Source organism: Emys orbicularis, chromosome 1 (genome assembly GCF_028017835.1).
Source record: "Emys orbicularis isolate rEmyOrb1 chromosome 1, rEmyOrb1.hap1, whole genome shotgun sequence".
NCBI classification, from domain to species: Eukaryota; Metazoa; Chordata; order Testudines; family Emydidae; genus Emys; species Emys orbicularis.
In genome coordinates, this window is record NC_088683.1 from 96,131,992 (window position 1) to 96,154,082 (window position 22,091).

The 22,091-nt window shown below is 43.4% G+C and overlaps 1 protein-coding gene across 3 annotated transcripts in view; it reads right to left on the reverse strand.

The window, feature by feature from the left end:
* Window positions 1–253: 253 nt before the first annotated feature.
* EP300 (E1A binding protein p300) overlaps window positions 254–22,091 on the reverse strand; it is a 120,941-nt gene continuing 99,103 nt past the window's right edge. For 2 of the 3 annotated variants that reach the window (XM_065417487.1, XM_065417486.1), the window contains exons 21-32: window positions 21,930–21,986; window positions 20,440–20,517; window positions 18,919–18,986; window positions 15,858–16,008; window positions 15,160–15,306; window positions 14,522–14,635; window positions 12,800–12,965; window positions 11,939–12,103; window positions 10,951–11,025; window positions 6,128–6,289; window positions 5,358–5,639; window positions 254–3,625 (exon numbers count right to left, since the gene is read on the reverse strand). In XM_065417487.1, the coding sequence (XP_065273559.1) occupies window positions 1,364–3,625; window positions 5,358–5,639; window positions 6,128–6,289; window positions 10,951–11,025; window positions 11,939–12,103; window positions 12,800–12,965; window positions 14,522–14,635; window positions 15,160–15,306; window positions 15,858–16,008; window positions 18,919–18,986; window positions 20,440–20,517; window positions 21,930–21,986 (3,727 nt within the window). In that variant the 3' untranslated portion in view covers window positions 254–1,363. The remainder of the gene's footprint in view (window positions 3,626–5,357; window positions 5,640–6,127; window positions 6,290–10,950; window positions 11,026–11,938; window positions 12,104–12,799; window positions 12,966–14,521; window positions 14,636–15,159; window positions 15,307–15,857; window positions 16,009–18,918; window positions 18,987–20,439; window positions 20,518–21,929; window positions 21,987–22,091) is intronic. The other variant, XM_065417488.1, reaches the window with a different exon arrangement.

Below are 22,091 nucleotides of genomic sequence, written 5' to 3' on the forward strand. Positions count from 1 at the left end.
GGTAAATTAGAGTGAGCAGATGCAATTACAGAGTCTTACCAAAATGTGCATTTCTAATGCTAATTATAAACAACTCCAGATTGTGTTTTTTTTTTTTTTTTTTTTTAAAGCAATGGCAAAAACAAAATACATTAAATAATTCTCCAACTTCTGACCACCAAAAGTTTAAGCAGCATATACTCCGCTGTCCTCACCATTTTAAAAACAAGCACCATAGGTGTGAGAGAGGAGAAGGGAAGCAGTAAAAAGCAGGCTGTCTGTCTCACACAGTTTATTTAACAATAGGTAATAAGAAATCAATTTTAACAGTCTATACAGTGATCGAAAGTTCATATTTATAAGTAATCAACTTTAATTGCATGATTTACAACATTTGAGGGTTTTTTGCTTTCTATTTTCAAGTTTTACAGAAAGTGGAAGAGGGTGGGGAAAGGGGAGAGAGAGAAAGCAAGCATAAAGAAGAAACCCCAGGGATTTTTCTCAGGTTAAAATCATCCTCTCGGAATTGTTTCTTACCCTCTTTTTTATTTTTTTTCCTTTGTTAGATGTAAAAATAACAAAAAAAATTCTTTCAAGAAAACAGAAACCACAATATATATACTACATCCATTTGGCAGCTGCCCCTGTGTATTTGCAAAAATGTTGTCTTCTCTACATGTACAAATTATTTTAATACTTGAAGTTTTTTTAAGCTCAGACTCTTGTATAGAAAATTCTTGGAGGACAAAAGTAGACTTCAGGAGGGGATGGGTTATTTAATATTTTTACATTTTTTCAAAGAATTGACATCTTTCCAACCAAAGAGGAAAAAACTGGTATTTATTTTTAATATATATTTATATATATGTAATGTATTTTTAAAGCAACATTAACCCCTTTTGTCCTCCGGTTTTAGGAAATGTTCTCCTGTGGGTTTTTTGCAGTGATGTGAGGAAAAACCAGAATAGGGAAAATGTTAACCATCTGCCTCAGTAAATAATAACTATCAATATTACATATTTTCATTAATTTAAAAAAAAATAAAACCTATTGGAGGCATGAGAAGGGGGCCAATTTGGTCAGCGGCCAAAAGACCACCCTTTCCCCCTCCACCTCCCAACGCACGCATGCGAGGAAAAACAAGAAAAAGGACTGGTTATGATTCCAGCCATAACAAAAATATATTCTTTGTATTCTATTGTCCCTCAGGTTCATTTTGTTGGTTTCTTGTTTTTAAAACCACAAACTACTGCTGCAGAGTTCGGATGTGTTCCAGGGAAAAAATGTTGTTTTAGCTAAGAAAGATTCAAAAAAATTTGTCTTCAGTACAAAAAGTCTTGAGAAAATAAGTTTTTTTTTTTGCTCCCAAAATGCTACAATGTGTCTAGTGTATGTCTAGTGTACTCTGTGAAAGGTTTGAATTCAAGTCTGAGTTATCGGAGCTGAGCCCCAGTTCCGTGGCGCTTGTACCATGGAGGCCTGCCATGCCTGGATTGCCAGCAAGCTGAGAAAGCATTGCACTCTGGTCCGGGCTGGCAAAGTGCCCCTGATCCATGGGGTTAGCCTGGGCAGCTACCAGTCCTGGATGTGGGGAGCTGGTCTGCGGAGAGACATGGTGTGGAGAAGGTTGAGGTTGCATCCGAGGGGAAGGGCTGGAATGGGGGGGCTGGGACTGGGGTCGTGGTGAGGGTACAGGCTGTGGAGAACGCACTTGATTGGTGAGCGATGAAGGGATCTGCTGGCCCTGTAAGTGTGGGGACTGGGCCTGACTGGGGAGCATGTGCTGTTGGGGGCTCATAGGGTTGGGCTGAGCTGGGGATCCCATTTGCTGCTGAAGTAGCCTCTGCTGGAAAGCCTGCTGCAAACTGGCTCCTGTCTCTGCACTCATTGCCTGTGGAAGCTGGCTCATTTGTCCCATAGTTCCTTGCTGCATCTGCTGCATATGATGCTGCATCCTTTGCTGTTGCTGCTGCTGTTGCTGCTGAGCGTAACCGACACCCTGGGGCTGCTGAAACTGATTATGGTTGGCCATCCCGGGCCCCAATCCCGGACCGGTTCCTTGCTGCTGCTGCTGCTGCTGCTGCTGCTGATGGCGCTGCTGCTCCATCATCTGCTGCCGTCTCATTAAAAGATCCCGGAATTGCGGAGACATCCCAGAGTGATTCATGTTCATCGGCTGTGCCTGAGGATTCATCCCACCCATGGCCTGCTGAGGCTGCTGCTGCTGCGTCTGTTGGGGCATGCTGGGCCTTTGGACCCCGGCTTGCATGGGGTTCATATTTTGCATGGCTGGGTTTGGGTGCACCCCTCCTTGCTGCCCTTGCATGGCTGGCTGTGGTTGAAGCCCTGGCTGACCCTGTGGCATTCCAGGCTGCCCTGGCATACCTTGTGGATTCTGAGACACTGCGTACTTGGCAGCCCTCTGCTTGATGAAAGCAGCCAGTAGCTGAGGGTTGGAGTGGAGGATGTTAAGCACCTGCTGCTGCTGCATGGGGGAGCTGGGAGACCTGAGAGTCCGCAGTAAGTTTTGTAAGGCTGCCTGGGGCAGAGATGCTGGTTTTGGCTGAGGCGCACCAGGAACCTGACCCATTCCTGGCTGAGGCGCCATGTTCATAGGCTGCCCTGGCTGGGCTACTGACATCATGCATGGTCTCTGCATTCCTGGCTGGAGCTGCTGTGGTTGGGGTAACCCACTCTGGGCCCATGGTGGCTGCTGCTGGATTCCCGCTGGCCCCATCCCTTGATCTATGTGACCACCAGGCCCTCTAGCCATCTGGGGAGGGTTCATCCCCATTGGTGGCATCGGATTCAGTTGGGGCATCTGGTGCTGAATTGGCCTTTGGAAAATCTGAACTTGTGCCATCTGACGCTGAGTCTCTGCTGCCCGCTGGATCTGCATGGCCATTTCTACTGCAGCTGGAGGAGGACCCTGGACTGGGGGCTGAGCAGTCTGAGGTGGAGTTGGAGGAGTTATTTGGCCACCTGCTTTGCCCTGGGACACAGCACCAGGGGGTTGAGTTCTCGGCATTGTGTAGGGCGGCATAGTATTGGGAGGTGCAGGTTGGGGTTGCGAGGCAGGCTGGGGTGGTGGCTGGGGTTGTGGGGTCTGTGGTGTTGGGGGCTGCTGGCCTGTTGGAGTTGTTGGTGTGGCTGGGGTTGGTGAAGGCAATCCTTGCTGCTGACCTACCACACCGGTCCTCTGCATGCTCGCCATCCTCCTTCGGAGCATCTGGGCCTGCTGCAGACGGTGCTGAAGTTGCTGTTGGCGAAGCTTGTGTTTAATATTGAGGCAAAAGGGCACCGGGCACTTGTTCTCCTGGCAGTGCTTTGCATGGTAGCAGCAAAGAGCAATGAGTTGTTTGCAAATAGGGCACCCTCCGTTGGTCTTGCGCTTGCAGCCTTTGGTATGTTGGACAACTCGCTTCATCTTCTGACAGGACGGCAGTGAACAGTTGGCGTTACGACACTGGCAGGCATGGACAAGGGACTGGATACAGCGCTGGATGCTCAGACGGCGAGAGTCACCAGGGCTCTGGGTGGTTGCAGTCTGCTGGTTGTTGCTCTCATCGTCTAGGCCAAGGCCCAATTTCTCCATCTTGTGGTCGTGGTTTTTAGTGTTATAACAGGTGATGCACAGGTCGTAATCCTGTAAAGAGACAAAACATTTTGAAAATTAAACAGCTGTCTACATAACCTGGCACAATAAATATACAAATGGGGTCATGTCACTAACAAGGGATATGGACTGTGGTTGGGGGGAGGGGGAAAAATTGGCCTTTTTGTTGATTATAAAGCCAGAAGGGACCATTGTGATCATCTAGTCTGACCTCTTGTGTAACACAGGCCATAGGACTTCCCTGGATTAATGTCTATTTAACTAGGCCACTCATTTTAGGAAAACATCCAGTCTTGATTTCAAAGTTTGCAGTGATGGAGAATCTATCACAACCCGTGCTAAATTGTTCCAATGGCTAATTACTGTCATTTAAATTGGCATCTTATTTCTAGTGCAGATTTCTCTAGCTTCAACTTTCAGGCATTGGATCTCGTCATGTATTTGCCTGCTATATTGAAGGGCCCTCATCACATTTCTGTTCTCCACGTAGGTAGCTCTAGACTGATCAAGTCACCCTTTAAACATCTCTTTGTTAAGCTCAATAGACTGAGCTGCTTGTAAGCACGTTTTCCTATCTTTTATTCATTCTTGTGGCTCTTCTCTGAACCCTCTCCAATATATCACTATCCTTCTTGAATTGTGGATGGTAGAACTGAATACAATATTCCAGCAGCCCCACCAGTGCCAAAGAGAGAATAAAACTCCCTCTACCTGATATTCCCATTTATACATCCAAGGATCACACTAGCTCTTTTGACCACAGCGTTACACTGGGAGCTGATGTTCAAGTGATTATCCACCACGACGCTCAAGTCTTTTTCAGAGTGACTGCTTCCCAAGATACAGTCCCCTATGACCAGTGACCTGTGCTGGCCATTATTTACCATTCTCCCAGTCTTTGGATCATCTGAAAAGTATCACTAATAATTTTATATTTTCCTTTCAGGTAATTTATAATGTCCTCTGTGCCCAGGTATTGGCAGAAGTCCAAACAACTAACAGTGAAAAGTGTGGGCGCAAAACAGTATCTGACATTTATACAGACCAATAGCCAGGGCTTGGAAAACCTGTTTGCCCTGAGCCAGTAGAAATTTCACCTGACCAAGTGGGGTCAGGGGACCACTGGCTCCTTCCCCTGGAGGGAAGGAGGACCTCAGGGAACAGAGTAGCCACTCATCTGCTTGCTCTTCTTCAAAAGAGGAGTGGGACACTATAGTGACACTTCTTTAAGAAGGGGAGAGGGAGGAGCAGATTGCTTTTCCCAGTGTGGAAGGGGAGCACAGAGCAGAGGGGCCACATGGAGAACAGATGGGAGGCTGGGGGGGCTTTGAAATTCTGAGGAGGGCAGAAGTCCTGCCAAACGGTAGGGGACCTGGTATTCCTAAAATTAGTGAAGAAAATAAAACTCCCAAAATTCACTAACTGGAGAACCCAGAATTTGTTTACTTAGGTGTATGTGGGAGGCAGAATGTTAAATTTTACTTGCAGTTTTTCTCAGAACTGAATTTAGGGCACAGTTAATTTACTGGTGGAGGAGTGAAGATTTAAATGAAACAGGCATGGTTAAGGTGATTGTGACCTTTGGGGGCATACAGCAGCACAGCTACTTTTCACTCAGGCTAGCACACTTAACACCTCCCATTCCAAACTGCCACAATGTAGACTGGACAGACATTGCTATGAATGTAGGTTTAGAAGTGACTTCAGGTCAAGAGTCTCCTTAACCTTGGTGCCCAGAGCTAGTGGGGAAAAAACATCTTACCTCACAGACAGTGCAGTGCCATCTGGTCTCTACATGATGCTTGCATTCATTGCAGGTGTAAACAAAGCGGTCCTGGCTCTGGGTATGCAGCTCCACCAGCATGCACATGGTTGACCACTGAGCTCTTCGTAGTGAGGAGAATTCCAGGTGTTTGTCTCTAGCAAGGGTGAGGAAGGCATCACGCCCATCCATTAAGTCACATGGAATGAGTGGGTCAGGCTCAACAATGGGAGGCAGGGAGTTCGCTGCAGGGCCAGCGATGAGACGGATCACAAAGAAGACCTGAAAAGTAAAGCAGAAGTTAAAATCAGCCATTGACCAACCTTAACTACACAGTAAATGCCATTCCATGGCTACTGATGTTAGCATGCTGTGATGGGTGGGGTGGCTTCACATCAAGCTGACTACTTGCATGGGTCATGAAGGAATTTCCACTTCTGCACATACAACACTACATAATTCACCAAGTGCACTATGAATCCCCCCCCTCCACTTTCCTCTGATGCAAATACTGACCACTGAACTAAATGGACCAATGGTCCAATCTGGCACAGCAAAGACTTTTACTTATGGAAGTTCTCTGCACAGCACAGCTGTGATCTGTATTTATTCCCATAGCCCTGATAGGAAAGAGTCTAGATGGGGATTCCATCTACAAATACGTACTCTCTTGCTAAATTCTATATTAAATGTTAGAACATAGAACATAAGAAGAGGGGGCACTTGGCTGCTCAAATAGAGTAGATACTTCTCAATCCAACGGCTTTTACCTCTTTGTGCTTCTCCATAGTGGCATACAACTTCTGGGAGAGATCGTTGGAGACATTGGGCATGCCAGGCTTCTTCTTATTGCCACGACTCAAGCTGCTCTTGTTTTTACTTGTCTTCTTATTATTCTTCTTTTTGGCATTTTTGCTGTCTCCCTTACTCACCTGCCAGAGAAGCCAATAACTTTGAATTTGTAGAATAATAAGAGGCGTTTAGGTGCCTCTTACAATTATTTAAAAAGACAGTAAATCAGTATGTCAAAATTTAAAGCACTTTATTAGGCTAGCACCTCCAGTCATTGGAGAACTATAAGAAAAGCTTTCACAATAATTTACTATGAAGCTAGGAAAATGTTCTTACCAACTGTCCTGGAAGTCTGAATTAATTTGATCAGTCATTCCAAAGATGCCAGAGTGGCAATATAACCATCTAAAAAGTATCTGAAGAGTGTAAACACCCAAAAGAGATATTTGTTTAGGTTGGACTGAAGGGGTAAAACAGAGAAAAGGGATAAAATTCATCAAAGACTGGCAATCAGAAAAAGGTTCTCTAATGGTGAGCTCTCAGATTGTGGAATCATCTTCATGGGATGTAATAGACAACCTTGATACATTTAAACCTGGAGAAGTCACTGAAGAACACATAAGGAATGAGAGTGCACTGTCCAGAGACCTGGGGAAGGAGTAGACAGTCCATGTGACTTTATAAGTATCTCTCATTTCTGTTATCTTCCCACCAACACAGCCTCCCTAACCATTTATTCCAGCTAAACTCATCTCTCTAGATTGCCTCCAACGGAGGTTTATACCAAGTTGTGCCTTTATGTCCAAGAAATGGGTTTTACTCCCACTTTGATCTTGATTAACATGTGTATGTGAGGATAATGGTAGCTGGAAGGGGTAACAATTTCAATTGAAACAGACAAAAGTAGTAGTCCCTTCTGTAGATGCTTTTTATGTACTGTGTGTGATTAAGGTCTGTATTCCCATACCCAATTTAACTTTATTTCTTCAGTGGGTTTTATTCTGATAAACTTTAAAGTAACTTTCTGTCAAGATGAAAATTTCCAAAAAGAAGCTATTTGATATAATCCCCAATTCCTAAATAAAGAATACTAAATTGTCTTGTTTGCAAGAAGAATGGTGACATCTGATCCTAAAATGTTCACACTTATTTTGTGCTGAACTTTCCATAAGCTGCTGGCATAATGCCATTTCAAGACCCTTTCACCTGGACAAGGCCATGTCAGCTTCCTTAGAAGTGTATTTGATATTTTTGGTGGTCTCAAAATACTCCCTGAATGCAAATACTGAATACTTAAAAAAAAAAAAAAAAATTGCTGGTTTTAGCAAGACTCTCTCCCCCTCCACCCCCCAATGCTAGCCAAAAAGATGACCTAACTCAAACACAATCAGATCAAGCTTCATGGCTTCAAGGTAAGACTCTCATCCGCTTTGTCCAAAGGCCTTGGAGGAAGGTGCTGCAAGGCGGCATAGGAATACCATAAGAATTAAGGATAAGACTGAGAAGTCTTGCCTTTTGGATCAGCAAGCCACTGAGGAAAGACTAAAGTTCTAGAATCCCAAGACTGATCACCTCTGGGGGAGGAAGTCACATCATCAACAAATAGGCTATGCCAGGCTTTGGCCAGTCTACCTGCACATGAAAAAGCCTGCTAGCAAGCAGCACTGTCAGCAACATCACTGTCTGGCTCGACTGCAGTTCCCGTTCCTATTTCTAAAGAGCCTAGAATACTACGTAAGCCCTCTATTATCTTAAGTATCTTTTTCCTTTTTCTATTTGTCTTTTACTTTTATTAGCTGGGCGACATCCCAGCCTTTTTCATTCTTTAATTTTAGGGTGTAAAAATGTGGTTGAGAATATAAGCATCAGTAAAGTCCACCCTGGGAAGCTGCCAGAAAGTAAGTTCCACAGGCTTAAGTAACCCTACAACAAAGTCTCAAAAATACTCATTAAAGCAACTTCTGTCTTCTGAATCCTAAGCAACTTAAAACTGTCAGCTGTAAACTAGGATATGTAAACTGCTAAGTCAGGGTTGTCAGACTTCTGCTTATCAAAGTATTCTGTAGAGACCTGTATTTAGTTTTTTTTTTTTTTTTTTTTGGAGGGAGTGGGAGGGAGGGAGGATTAGCTACCACATGAGAACTGAAATCTAAAGAGGAAGCTTTTGTTTGGTTGTGGTTTAGAAATTATACAGTTTTCAGTATCAAATATTTAACCAGCTCCAAGTTCAGACTGACTAACCTTGGTAAAATTCTTAGTTGGTGTTTGTAACTGAACTGACAGCCACCTCCTTAGTTCCCTTCTTTGAATTTATAAGGGCTAATTATTTGTTGAATTAATCTGATGATCTGACTAATTTGATCATTTAATTCCAATCTACTAACTTGCTGATTTAGCCTTGATTGATCTTTTTGCTTTATCCTTAGGTTTCATTTAGTATGGCTAATTGCAACTTAGTTTCAGTGATATGCTTTCTTTATTTTAATAGCTTAAATAAAATGTATAAAATTGATGCAGAGTCATTTCTTTAAAAAAACCAAACCAACAAAAAACAAAAAAAAACCCAACCCAAAACAAGGATCCAGAATCCTTGAATATCCTGGATGGATATTAGCTGGTCAAGCTAAAACCCTGATCACCTCCCCCAATTGATCTTTGACTCTCAACTTTTAGACCAGCTTTGTTAGAGATTGAAAGACTATATAACCGCAGAAATTCACATGACTGGAATGTTAAATGAATGGTTATAATCTATTCAGGAAGGACTGAGTGGGCAAAAGGGGAGAGGGAGGGGCACCCTATGTTGAAAATGGCATTACCTGTTTCCGAGTCACTCATAACTCGGACAAAAGTGACCCTGAATGCTCATACATCAATATCCTAACAGATAAAGCACAAGTGGGGTATTAGCTGGTGTCTTCTACAGATCACCAAATCACACTAGGGAACAGGATGACTGCCTCCTTATGTACCTCTCTATGATCTGTAGGCAGAAAAAAACCTGTGTGATCATGGGGGACTTCAATTTGAGTGACATATGCTGGAGGTCTTGAGTGACATATGCTGCCAGTACTAAAAACATCCTTGGAATTTCTAAACATTATAGATGGCAATTTCCAAACTCAAAAGTGTTGCAAGCCAACATGGGGGATTTATTAGACCTCATCTTAACAGAAAAAAAGGAAGTGATCACAGAACTAAAAAATAATGGTAGCTTAGGTATAAGTGATCATGACTTGATCCCATTTATAATATGCAAGCAGAATAAAGGCCAGACCAGTAATATGTATACACTTGGTCCTGATTTCACAAAGTTGAACACGATTATGAGCTAACTCAGCTGGGAGAAAGAATTTAATCTGAAAAATGTGAATGATAGTTCGGAATCGTTTAAGAAACTAGGGTTACTAGATGCATAGAAAGCCACAATTCCACAATCAAGGAACAAGGCTGTACTGCGTAAAAAACGACCTGAGAGAGGAAATGAAGGCAGGTATATAAAATAATATATAACCAATGAAAGAAAGGGAAAGGAGATGGAAATGAATATATATCAGAAGTTAGGAATTGTAGAAAATTGATAAGGGAAGCCAAGGGGCACAAGGAGAAATCTATGGCCAGCAGAGTTAAGGACAATAAGGAGTTGTAAAAATGTTTTAGGGACAAAGAATCCGGACAATGATATTGGTCCATTACTAGATGGAAATGGTAGAATCATCAATAATAATGCAGAAATGTCAGAAGTGTTCAATAAATATTTGTTCTGTATTTGAGGAAAAAACATATGGTGGTAACACTCTTTCCATTCCAATAGTATCTCTGGAGAATGTTAAACAGGAGCTACTGAAGTGAGACATTTTAAAATCAGCAGGTCCAGATAACTTGCATCCAAGAGTTTTAAAAGAGCTGGCTGAGGAGCTCGATAGACTATTAATGATGTTCTTCAATAAGGCTTAGAGCACCGGGGAAGTTCTACAAGACTGGAAGAAAGCTAATGCTGTTCCAATTTTTAAGAAGGGTAAACAGGATGATCCGGGTAATCACAGGCCTGTCAGGCTGACATCAATCCCAGACAAGATAATGGAGTGGCTGATACAGGACTCAATTAATAAAGAATTAAAGGAAGGCAATGTAATAAATGCAATTCAACATGGGTTTACGGAAAACAGATCTTGTCAAACTTGGTATTTTTTATGGGATTACAAGTCTGATTGATAAAGACAGTAGTGTTGACGTAATATACTTAAACTTTTGCAAAGCATTTGACTTGGTAACATGACATTTTGATTGAAAAACTACAATGACAAATCAACATGGCACACATTAAATGGATTAAAAACTGACTAAATGATATGTCTCCAAATATAACTAAACAGGGAATCATCATCTAGCAGGTGCATTTCCGGTGGGGTTCTGAAGGGACTGTTATTGGCCCTATGCTATTTAACATTTTTATCAATGACCTGGAAGAAAACATGAAATCGTCACAGATAAAATTTGTAGATGACAAAAACTGGGAACAGGTCAATGATTCAGAGCGATCTGGATCACTTGATAAACTAGGCACAAGCAAACAATATGCATTTTAATATGGCTAAATGTATACATCTAGGAACAAAGATGTAGGTAATATTTAAAGGATTGGGGACTCTATCCTGTGAAGCAATGACTGAAAAAGATTTGAGGGTCATGGTGGATAATGAACATGAGCTCCCAGTGCAACACTGCAGCCAAAAGAGCAAATGCAAGCCTGGGATGCATAAACAGGGGAATCTTGAGTAGAGTAGAGAGGTTATTTTACCTCTGTATTTGGCACTGGGTGCGACTGCTGCTGGAATACTGTGTCCAGTTCTGGTGTCCACAATTCAAGAAGAATCTTGATAAATTGGAGAGGGTTCAGAGAAGAGCCACGAGAATGATTAAAGAATTAGAAAACATGCCTTATATAGTGATAGACTCAAGGAGCTCAATCGATTTAGCTTAACAAAGAAAAGGTTAAGGGGTGACTTGATTACAGCCTATAGTATTTACATGGGGAACAAATATTTAATAATGGGCTCTTCACTCTCGGAGTGGAAGGTGTAACATGATCCAATGACTGGAAGTAGAAGCCAGACAAATTCAGACTTGAAACAAGGTGTAAATTTTTTTTTAACAGTCAGAGTAATTAACCATTGGAACAATTTACCAAGGACTGTGGTGGATTCTCCATCACTGACAATTTTTAAATCAAGATTGGATTTTTTCTAAAAGATCTGCTCTGGGAATTATTTTAGGGAAGTTCTATGGCCTGGGTTATATAGGAAGTCAGACTAGATGACCAGAGTCATCCCGTCTGGCCTTGCAATCTATGAAAAATGTCAGTCATGGACTCACTGTTACGCTCATTCTGCATTACTCAGCACTCTCATACCAATTAAGACAAACCAAGGCTAAAGTCCAGTGACACAATGTGTCCACCTGAATCTGAAGATAAGCTGTCTGATAATGGTTTCCAAGGCTCCCACACAATGATTTTCTGGCTCCCAATTAAGTAGAATGATAGCAAGAATTCAACTTACAGGTAGGGAAACAGGAGGGGGAAATGGGCACCATCTGGGGAAGTGGGAGAGCTGAGTCTCAAAATAAACATGCATTTTAGATAAACCTAAAGAGTTATTTCCACCCCCAAATGGAAGCTTTAAGCCTTAACATTTAATTCTGCACCAGGGACCTAGGGAAACTAAGTGAAGATATAAGAAAAGATGGGAGAAATGTCATGAAGAGTTAGGTAAAAGGAGTCTCCTTACATCCGTGCTCTCATTGCTAGTGTTCTCTTCTCTCTTCCGTTCTTCCTCCTCTTGTTCTAGTTCCTTAATGCTCTCCTCCAGCACATTGGGCCAGAAGTCCCCTTCAAAGTAAGGCAGCTCTTTTGCACTTGTTAGACGATCTTCTGTTGCCTGCTTAAAAATATCCTACAAGAACATACAAACTTGGTTACAGCTATCGTAACTATGCAAGTGAACCAGGGCACCCTCTTCTCAGAGACAGCAAAAAAAGCACTGAAGACAGCATCCAAAAAAGCTAAGAGACACATTTAGTGGTGCTTCAATTACGGATATTTTGGGCCAATGATTCAGGCATTTAGTCCCCACAGAAAAAAAACCCCATTAGTAGACTGCTAGCCACTCACTGCAAGCCCCACATTTATTAGATAGAACAGCAATATCACACCACTTCCTACAGCCCTTGATCTCAAGTCAACATAAACCTGTAGACTTGAGGTCCTTCTAACTGCATCAGCAGCCCAACCATGTATGTTAGGGTTTTTTTTTAAATCGCTAAGATATCCCCCAAAGATTAACTCCATATTGACTGTTCTTTAGTATTCCCATGGCCTGTAGCTTTGATTTTCTATTTCTTTGGGAGCAAAGGAAGGTGTGACATTACCTCATACCTGTTTTACTAAAATGGCTTCAAAAGATGTGTGGTTTAGATAGGATTTACGTATTTTAACCCCAGACTGCTAAATACTCAATCCAGTTCTAAAACACAAGTTAATGCCTTACAAATTTCTTTGAATAATCCCACATTGCAGGACAAGCGGTGGGAAGAGAACCAAAACAGACTGCTCATGAAGTCCGACTGCATCTAGTTTACATTTAACCAACCTTGTAGTCATGGACAATGCGCTCCGACACAGATTTGTCCAGCATCTTTTTATACCACTCTTGCAGTCGCTTGGGCTTGGGTATCTTCTGGTCAGGAGGATGGCAATGGAAAATATAGTCATCTCCTTCACTAGGTGGGCAGGCCCAGATATGTCCAGTTGTATATCTACCATTGTAAAAAACATCAATACATCAGAATGCTGATGTTTATCACTAGGGTCTTCTATTCCTTTCAGCCACAAGGTGGAGCCAGCACAAAGTCTGCTGGTACTACAAGATGGACAACTACTGCAATCCTCTTCCTGATCTAAATTCTAGAGCAGTCGCTATATATAAGCAATGGATACCATTAATAAAAACATTGAGTTGTATTCTGATTGGCACATGCATACAATATGGGCATGCATATTTTTACTAATTAATGCACAGCCCTACTCTGTGCAGCAACAAAGCATTTTCCCCCAATCTACAGGTAAAATCACTAACGCCTGACATACGCTTGCAACAGTCATCTACCAACTGCATTATAATTAGATGAGAGAAGTGTAAATTCTCAGAGCAAAGAAACAGAGATCATTTCAGCACTAGGAGCCAGGATTTTCCTTCCCCAACAAGACAGATGAACTGCTTACCAGATGAGATTCCAAAAACTACCTTGTCTTCTGAAACCTACTTTACTTTCCCAGCATTGATTCCTTTCCCTTGGCCTTCAAGGCCAATTAAAGGAAGAAAATTCCTCTATACCTGGGAGTTCTCCAAGTATATTTCCTCTGTAGCTCCTAGGGAGCATATGTTTCAGTACCATGAAACCTGAAATCATCTAGAAATTAATAACTGTGAAAGGCTATAGGACCACAAAGCCAAATTTGCCCTCAGTTCCTTTCCATCTATTGGTAATTTGAAAGATTCCCAAAACCAGGGAAAAGAGAGTAGACAATATACTCAGAATTCCAGTTATAAGTATCCTTCCTTGCTTCACTGAGAACAGTCTCTGCAGATCCCCCATCCCACTTTAGGGCCTTGTCTACATTACCGCTTAAGTTACATCCCTCCAGGGTGTGAAAAAGCCACTCCCCAGCAACGTAACTTACATAGATTTAAGGTGGTGTCTACACCGTGCTTTCTCACGCGACATAGCTTTCACTTCTCGTTGAGGTGGATTAATTACGTTGACAGGAGAGCTCCCATTAATGTAGTGTGTCTTCACCGGATGTGCTAAATCGCAGCGGTGCCGATTTAGCACGGTAGCGAAGACAAGCCTTAGGAAGCTTAGCTAGCAGCAGTCCTCCCCTTCATGCCAAGTAGTTACCTGACTGATTATTATAATCCCCAAACTAGCACCTGACATAACCCATAAGCACAGAAAGCAGCATGAAGTGAAGATGTGGACTGAGCTTCATATAGCAGTTTAACAGATACTGGGGTAAGGAAATTCCATGGTGGGAACATAGCATAATACATGGGGCCTGTTTCCAAGTCTTTTATACCTTTAAAAAACTGCTCCACAAGTCTCTGCTGAGAAACCACAACTCACTGCAGTGTCATATCCCCTTCCTCCTCCTAAACCTATCCCCCATGGTTTTGTTGCCCCTTCCATTAAGTCACTGGTTGAAATTAGATGGCATGCTCTTCAGGGTAGGGTCCATATCGTTTTGTCTGCACTGCGAGGTGCCTAGCACACTACTGGATGCTGTAAATTAGGAAGAAGGATTAAAGGCTTACCCTAATTTCTTGACATATTCTAGGTATCCAATTAATATTTCATGATAGACAGCAGTCCTCAAGCATTTAGGGCGGAAGAAATGAACACTGTCGAGGTAAGATATGTATACTCGCCTAGACAAAGACAGGGAAAAAATACATGACACTACAGAACAGAAGGCCAGAAATATTTCACAGTATTTGTATACATTCATCCATGGTATTTTCTGTCCTTGAAGTACCTAATGCACAAGCCACTGTCTTCAAAGGCTACGGGTCCCACCTACCTCCAGGAACTCACCTTCCTTTACATCACCTCTGGTCTGCAAAATCTGACCTCCCCCACTCTCTAGAACAGTCTGCTCCCTCTTCCTCACTGACTCCCTGTTTCTTTACAAACTAGACCCCAAAATCCATCTATTTCCTGCTGCTGGAACACCACAACCAGATGCCCATTCTGTCACCCACTTGTCTTCAATTCCTTCTTACTATAACCTTATTGCTGTAACTGTTTTGTGTTGGGATATACTATTATGAACAACAAAATTTAATTATGCTGCATTGAAGTTTTAAATCTGGGACTTCAGAAGGTTCATCCCACTGAGACTTCTGAGCAAAGTAAAATTTAACCTCTCTTGACTGGCACTGCAGTTCCTCACCTCTGATTAGGCGGGGGGCAATCGGAGCCGTACTCCTGTACATGCATACCGAAGAAGCACAAGTCTACACCATCAATTTCCTCAAAAGCAAACAGGGCTTTTGTTCGATAAGGGAAGGACTCTGCCATCTCTCCACTGTCTACAAACCTGCAGATATAAGATAAAGAGGAGAGTAATAAATACTTTCATTCCATCAGGACAGAGAACACCACATGGTGATACATAAAGATAGTAATTAAGAGAGGATTTGCAACGCACGGTCAGAGCCATTTGTCACAGGCAATGGGAAAGCCAACCCTGACAACTATATCCCAGAGAAGGAAAAGTGTCCCAAGTTATCCTGAAAGTTTGTTCATGTTTCATCTCAATCTTTCTGGAGTGGAGGGATTTTAGTGTTTACATAAAGGACAAAACTAGAGAGCAACAAATACAAATAATCAAAGCTACAATACAATGGAACACAGCTTTATTTTAAAATTGTTTAGTTTTAATCTCCAGAACTTTAATGTACTTCATGCAATATAATACACGTTGGTGTGACATCACTGACAGCCAATCAAGAAAGCTCTGTTGGTGGTGTTCTGAATACTAGACACACACTTTGCAGTTGCCAAATAGCAGCAAATGTAGAAAACTCAAACACCTATCTTTTGGGATGATGCTGGGAGCAGGCAACATTAGGACTTGAAGGGATGTACCTTGCTTTCATTCCAGGTTTTACTTCTACAGTTTTGTCAGAGGCATGAACCACCCTGACTGTGACCTCTCCTGACTCAGGGTGATTCTGTCTTCTCAGAAATTCATTCACTCTGTTCTCCAAGAAGGTACCCAGCCTTGTAGATGGCAACCCTGCACAAACAATAAAACTCTTAACATATGCATAACTGGACATTCAAATTCTATTTCTCTATTTATGTATTAGATTATGAATGAGGGCACTGGGCCCAGGATTAGAGTAAGTAGGACGTGCTGCATGTGGAAGTTTCAGGCTGCCTATCCCTGTCAGGTTCTAGCCAATACTGTCAATACCTTCGTTCTCTTGAAGACAAATTCACCCATTTTTTTGATAAATAAAACCCCTACTAAAAAGAACTATTCCATTTATATCCACAAGGATTACAGTCATCTCTCCTTTCAAACAAAACCTGAACAAAGGAAGAGCAAGTATACAGGCATCTGAAGGAACATCTGAAACTGGAAGTTCATGTAAGTAAGAACACAATGAGGCCCTAGCACAATGAGGCCCCAATCTCTTTTTGAGCCCGTAGATGCTCCTGTAATATTAACAGTTTCTTGTCCACAGCCTCCAACTTTCACATTTGGCACATTCCTGAAAATCCCCACTATACAATAGTATCGTGAGTAAAATTTGCATGTAAGTAATTGGAAACCCCAGTTAATTGAACAAAATTGGAAGCAGCCCTCCCATTCCTCTCAGTAAATCCAGGACGCTTGGATTATGGAAAAAGCATACAGATGGTCTAACTTGAAGCACTAGTCTCAAAGGGGTTTGGCTTCCATTTTATGAGAATGCAGTTGAAGAGAAAAGCTCTGGGATGGCTAAGATGCAAACCCAACTATTTTTTCAACATTTCAAGACAATTCAGTTCTCTAAATTGCCTCCTTGCCCATTGTCAGAAAAGCTCACTACAAAGATAGAACTTTTATACTATGCAATTACTAACACCCCAGTGTCAGTCAAGTTTTGTTTGGGCTGTTTGAGCAAAATGAAATGCAACTATTTACTCAACTTTTTAAATGCATTTTAAAGCAGAGTGAAAGGTGTCAGATTGAAAAGCTTTAAAAATAATCCCTTTGTCTAAAGAACAGACAATGACAGTAGAAGCTTCCTACACATTGCCTTCATCCTGAAATCTATCCTGTCCAAGGAGAAGCACCTCTAGTAGTGAGAAAGAGTGGTTTTGTTTCTGTGGTCAAACCAAATAGTCTACTCTGCCAAGACTTCTAGAGGTGCCAGCTGTGGGGATGACTTGAATGTGTTATCTTCACATTTAAGCAAAACAGCAATCATACAGGAGCCACTCCTCAACACTAGTAATATTAGTGACTGGGGTAAAAGGCTCTGTATCCCACATTAACAGTCCCCTAAACCAATACATTAGTAACAGGGCCGGATTAATCTTTTGTTGACCTGGCACCAAACATATTTGTGGGCCCCTATGGGGGCAATGGAACATGGCATGGGGAGGTCAGGCCTTGGAGCGAGCGGCTGGCCAGGGGCAAGGCACGGCGTGGACAACCCCACTCCGCCCAGCGCGAGGGCACTGTTTACAAACTGACAGTTGCCAGATGCATACTGGCCCGCCCAGCCCTGTGCTGCCAGTGTGCCCCTTCCCCGTGGGGGTGGGTCCACACTGCATATCACAACCACCCCACCCAGCACCCCCCCACACAAATACAGTGCCCTGCACACCACCATCCCTACCCAGCACCCCCTCCCCCGCACTCAGACCCACTACAAATGCCCAGTACCCCACAGACCCCCCCACTGCCCAGCATCCCAACATGCACAGATCTCCACACCCCCACTGCCCAGTACCCTTCCCCACAGCCCCACCACCATAATTACACAGTGCCCACCCAACAGAGGCCCACCCAACAGACCCCCACTGCCTAGCACCCCAAAACACACAAACCTCCCCCACTGCCCAGCGCCTCCCACCCCCTCACATCTCAGCATCCCTCCCTCCCCCGCCCCCCACAGACCCACTCCCCCATGCCCTGGCCCGCCAGCACAGAGCAGGGATCCCCCCCTCCCAGCACAGTGCTAGGAGTTAGGACAGCTGACGCTCGGGAGCACAGAGCTGCCCCGTGCCCTGGGGGTCCCACCCGGCCCTACCCGCCTGTGTTGATGGTGCTCACAGTGGAGGAGACATTTCCTTGCATGGGCAAGGAGGGTGGGGGTGAAGCAGCCTCCAACTTCCCCAGCCCGACACTTCCACAAAAGCAGCAGGGAGAGACGGGCCCTGCCTGGGGGAGCCCAAAGTGGACAGTGACCAGACTGGAGCAGCAGCGGGCTCCCCTCTGCCCCCGTCTCCACTGGCGGCTGCTGACTGGTGACGGGGGCAGAAAGGAGCCCTCAGCTGGCCGAAAGGAGCAAGCCAGGGGCGGGGAGGAGGGGCCAGGGGTGGGGAGGAGCCGGCAGGTGGGGCCAGCGGCAGAGAGACGCCCTGGCCGGCAGGCCGAGAGCAGTGAGTGGTGGTGTTGGTGAGCCAGGGGGTAGAGAGGAGCCAGCTGCTCTGTGCGCAGTGCAAGTGGAGTGGGCCCGGCCCCCTTTTGAGCATGGGCCCGGCCCCCTTTTGAGCATGGGCCCAGCCCCCTTTTGAGCATGGGCCCGGCCCCCTTTTGAGCATGGGCCCGGCCCCCTTTTGAGCATGGGCCCGGCCCCCTTTTGAGCATGGGCCCGGCCCCCTTTTGAGCATGGGCCCGGCCCCCTTTTGAGCATGGGCCCGGCCCCCTTTTGAGCATGGGCCCGGCTCCTGCCATTGTAAACCCAGTACTGATTAGTAAGTTGGATGTGTGCATTTTGAATAAATACTAGGGAAGTGATCTGGCTGAAATTATCTTCCCATCTCTATCCCAAAACACATGGAACCCCAGAATTTAAGTAAAAGCTTAAAATGCTAAAAAAATAAAATAAAAGAGAGACAGGAAAGTTCCCCCTCTCCCCCAATACATTGTTAAGAACTTAGCTAATACACCTGAAATGTTCTCTAAACAAGTATCAGGAAGACTTACGTTTAGCAGAGAATTTGTTCTCTTTTCTGGTTCGTCCTGTTTTCTTTAAGCAGCCATCACACACAAAGCTGAAGTGGAAACAAGAAAAAGGAATGAATAACCCCATACCTAATGCTGCTAAGGTACTCATAGTAAGATTCACAACATAGGTTTGAAACATCAGGAACAAAACATTCTACCAGATGTAAAAGACTAGGGAACAGCCACACTGAAAATATTGGATAAAACAGGACAGGAGGAAGAGAATGGCAGTAACTCTACCAGTGGAAAGTTACTGTCATCTTAACATTTGGAGCTTTTCAAGACAGAATAGGAGAAAGCTGAATGAACAGAGCATGAACACAGTTGATCTTTACAATATGGGCTTATTCCTCTGAAACCTCAGGTATTACCACTGATGGAGACAGGATCCTGGTTAGAGGAACTAATGGTCTGATGGGAATATAGAAAATTCTAGGATCCTAGTACACAAAAAAATTCTGGACAACCCTAGGATTCTTCCCCAAGCAGTTAAGGGCCAACCACCCTTATAAAAAGAGGAATAGGAGTAGCAAGATAGCAAATCCCCAAATTGTGCAATCAGCAAAAAGTACTTGAGTTCTTTTTACAGAAATTTACTTACAGCAGAATTATAATTGATCATTTGTTATCTTAATCACTATAATTAGGAAATACTAATAAAATTTAAATTTACTAAAGTCTCTTGTACTTTTGAGTTTCCTGATTAAGAAAGATCTACAGCAAGTCCAGCCAAGATACAAATGGAGGTTTAGACCTTTGCCTTTCAGGATGTAAACTGCTCGTAGCTGGGGTCAAGAAGATGCAGTCTACCAGTTCAGTTCTTCAGTGATGCCAAAATGTTTAAACTGAAGTTTATATTACACAGAAATACATATCCCAAAGAGTAAGGAAAACAGACCAATATAAAGCAATGGCAATTAGTAATTATGACATCAGCACTCCTGGTCAAGGACAATCGTAACTTCAGTGAACTAATATCTAAAAGTTCTTCTTTTACATACAGGTATCCTAGTGATCAGCAATGATAAGAAATGCAAAACATTTTAATCAAGACACCATCCAATATTTAAGTTTACTTGACATTGGCATGGATATTGTTTAAAATGTTAACAGCTAATGGAATGTCTCCCATTGGATCAAGTTTTTTTTAGACATAGGATTTCATATATATAAAACGTAATATATCAAAATGTAGGTATATACACATCAACACCTGTACAGCAACCAAATGTCATCTATTCAAGAAAGGGAGCAAAAGCTGCAAGAAACTCACCCAGATGGCCAGATTATTTCGTTATGAAGCACGACATTGGCATGGATATTGTTTAAAATGTTAACAGCTAATGGAATGTCTCCCATTGGATCAAGTTTTTTTTAGACATAGGATTTCATATATATAAAACGTAATATATCAAAATGTAGGTATATACACATCAACACCTGTACAGCAACCAAATGTCATCTATTCAAGAAAGGGAGCAAAAGCTGCAAGAAACTCACCCAGATGGCCAGATTATTTCGTTATGAAGCACACAGATCTGGTGCATTTTTCTCCCACACTCTATACATTCAACAAACCTGGATGTCAGAAAATAAGTGTGGAGAGCACATTAAATCAACTACACTAATTACACGGTTACTTAAGCTAACAATGTTTCAAAGATAAATGTGTACTAAGACTCGTATTTCATGCCCTCCCTAACACACAGAGTCAAAGGGAGACAGGGACCCTATTCCTTGAGAGTTCAGAGATTTAAGGGTGGACCGTTGTCATTTGTGCTAGGTGCCTGGGATCAGAAGCAGCCTCTGAATTTTACTCTTTGGACTGCAGAGGCACTACAACAACGATGGAAGGGATAGAGTTATGAGCCATATTTCTATTCTTTCCTTCCATGACCCTTGCCAACTTGAAAAGCAACACTGACTGATCCCAGGGTAGGCATGAGCCCCTCTGACCTATTCATTAGGAATCAAGACATTTTAGCAGCTGCAATGTGGGTGGCGGAATTAGGGACTGGATTAAGGGGCTAAAAGATGATAAAAAAGCATTAGTGAGATGTAGGGGAAGCAGACTGCTATCTGGTCACCACTGTCTCCAGCACCTGAATGTCCACTACTCTTTCTCCAGCAAGAAGGATAGAATAGCAGCCAACTCTGTATAATTTAACATACTCTGTCATCCTGGTATAGCTGCCTGCAAAGTAGGAAGATTACAGAAACCAAGAGCAGAAAAATGCTGCTGCAGAATGATCTGAACTAAATTTTGACCTCTCCATACACTATACCAGGGGTGGCCAAACTGTGGCTCGTGAGCCACGTTCAGCTCTTTTACCATTAAAGTGTGGCTCACTGAGCCCCCGCCCCCCGCACTATTTACCCCCCATTCTCCACCTACGGGGGGTGAGGGAGGAGGAAAGAGGGGTTTGGCCCTCTGCCTTGCAGGGACTTCTGCCCTGTGAGGAGGTGGGTCGCGGGGCTTTAGACCTGCTGGGTGCACCTGCCGGGGCTCAGGGCTTCGGCAGGAGCGGGGTTGAAGCCCCGAGCCCCATGAGGCGCCTCTCACGGAGCTGAAGCCCCGAGCCCCATCAGGTGTGCCATGGCTCTCGAACTTCTGAAGATTGTTGTATGCGGCTCAGGTGGTCAGTAAGTTTGGCCACCCCGCACTACACCAAAAGAAAGAGCTTCAAGTAGCACAGCTATCTGCAGTTTTCTATCAAACATCAGAATTCAAGAAGAGCGAAATGGACTCTGCAACTCCAGCAACCCATAACCTCAAGATCGCATTTTCTCAGGCAGATCTGTGACGATCTGGAGTCTCAGGACAGAATGCAAAACTTGGTGCTTGCACACCAGCCCCTGCTGGCCAATTAATGGAGCAGCATTAAGCTAAGAAAACTATGAAGTGATGGCTTTTTTCACAGGGGGTGAATGAGGAGAATGGGGATATAGATTTAAAAACAAGTAAGTTGAGTTGCCAGAGTATTACTTACAGTTCAGGATCTAGTGTATCATTTTTCCTCTTAGAAAACTGTTCTTTGTTTATTGTACTAAGGAGAAAGAGACAGGTGATAAAAACTTAGTTGTGATATAAGATAAGCATTCATAGTATACTAATTTCCCGCATCTCGAGCATGCCCAGGCACATTCACTGT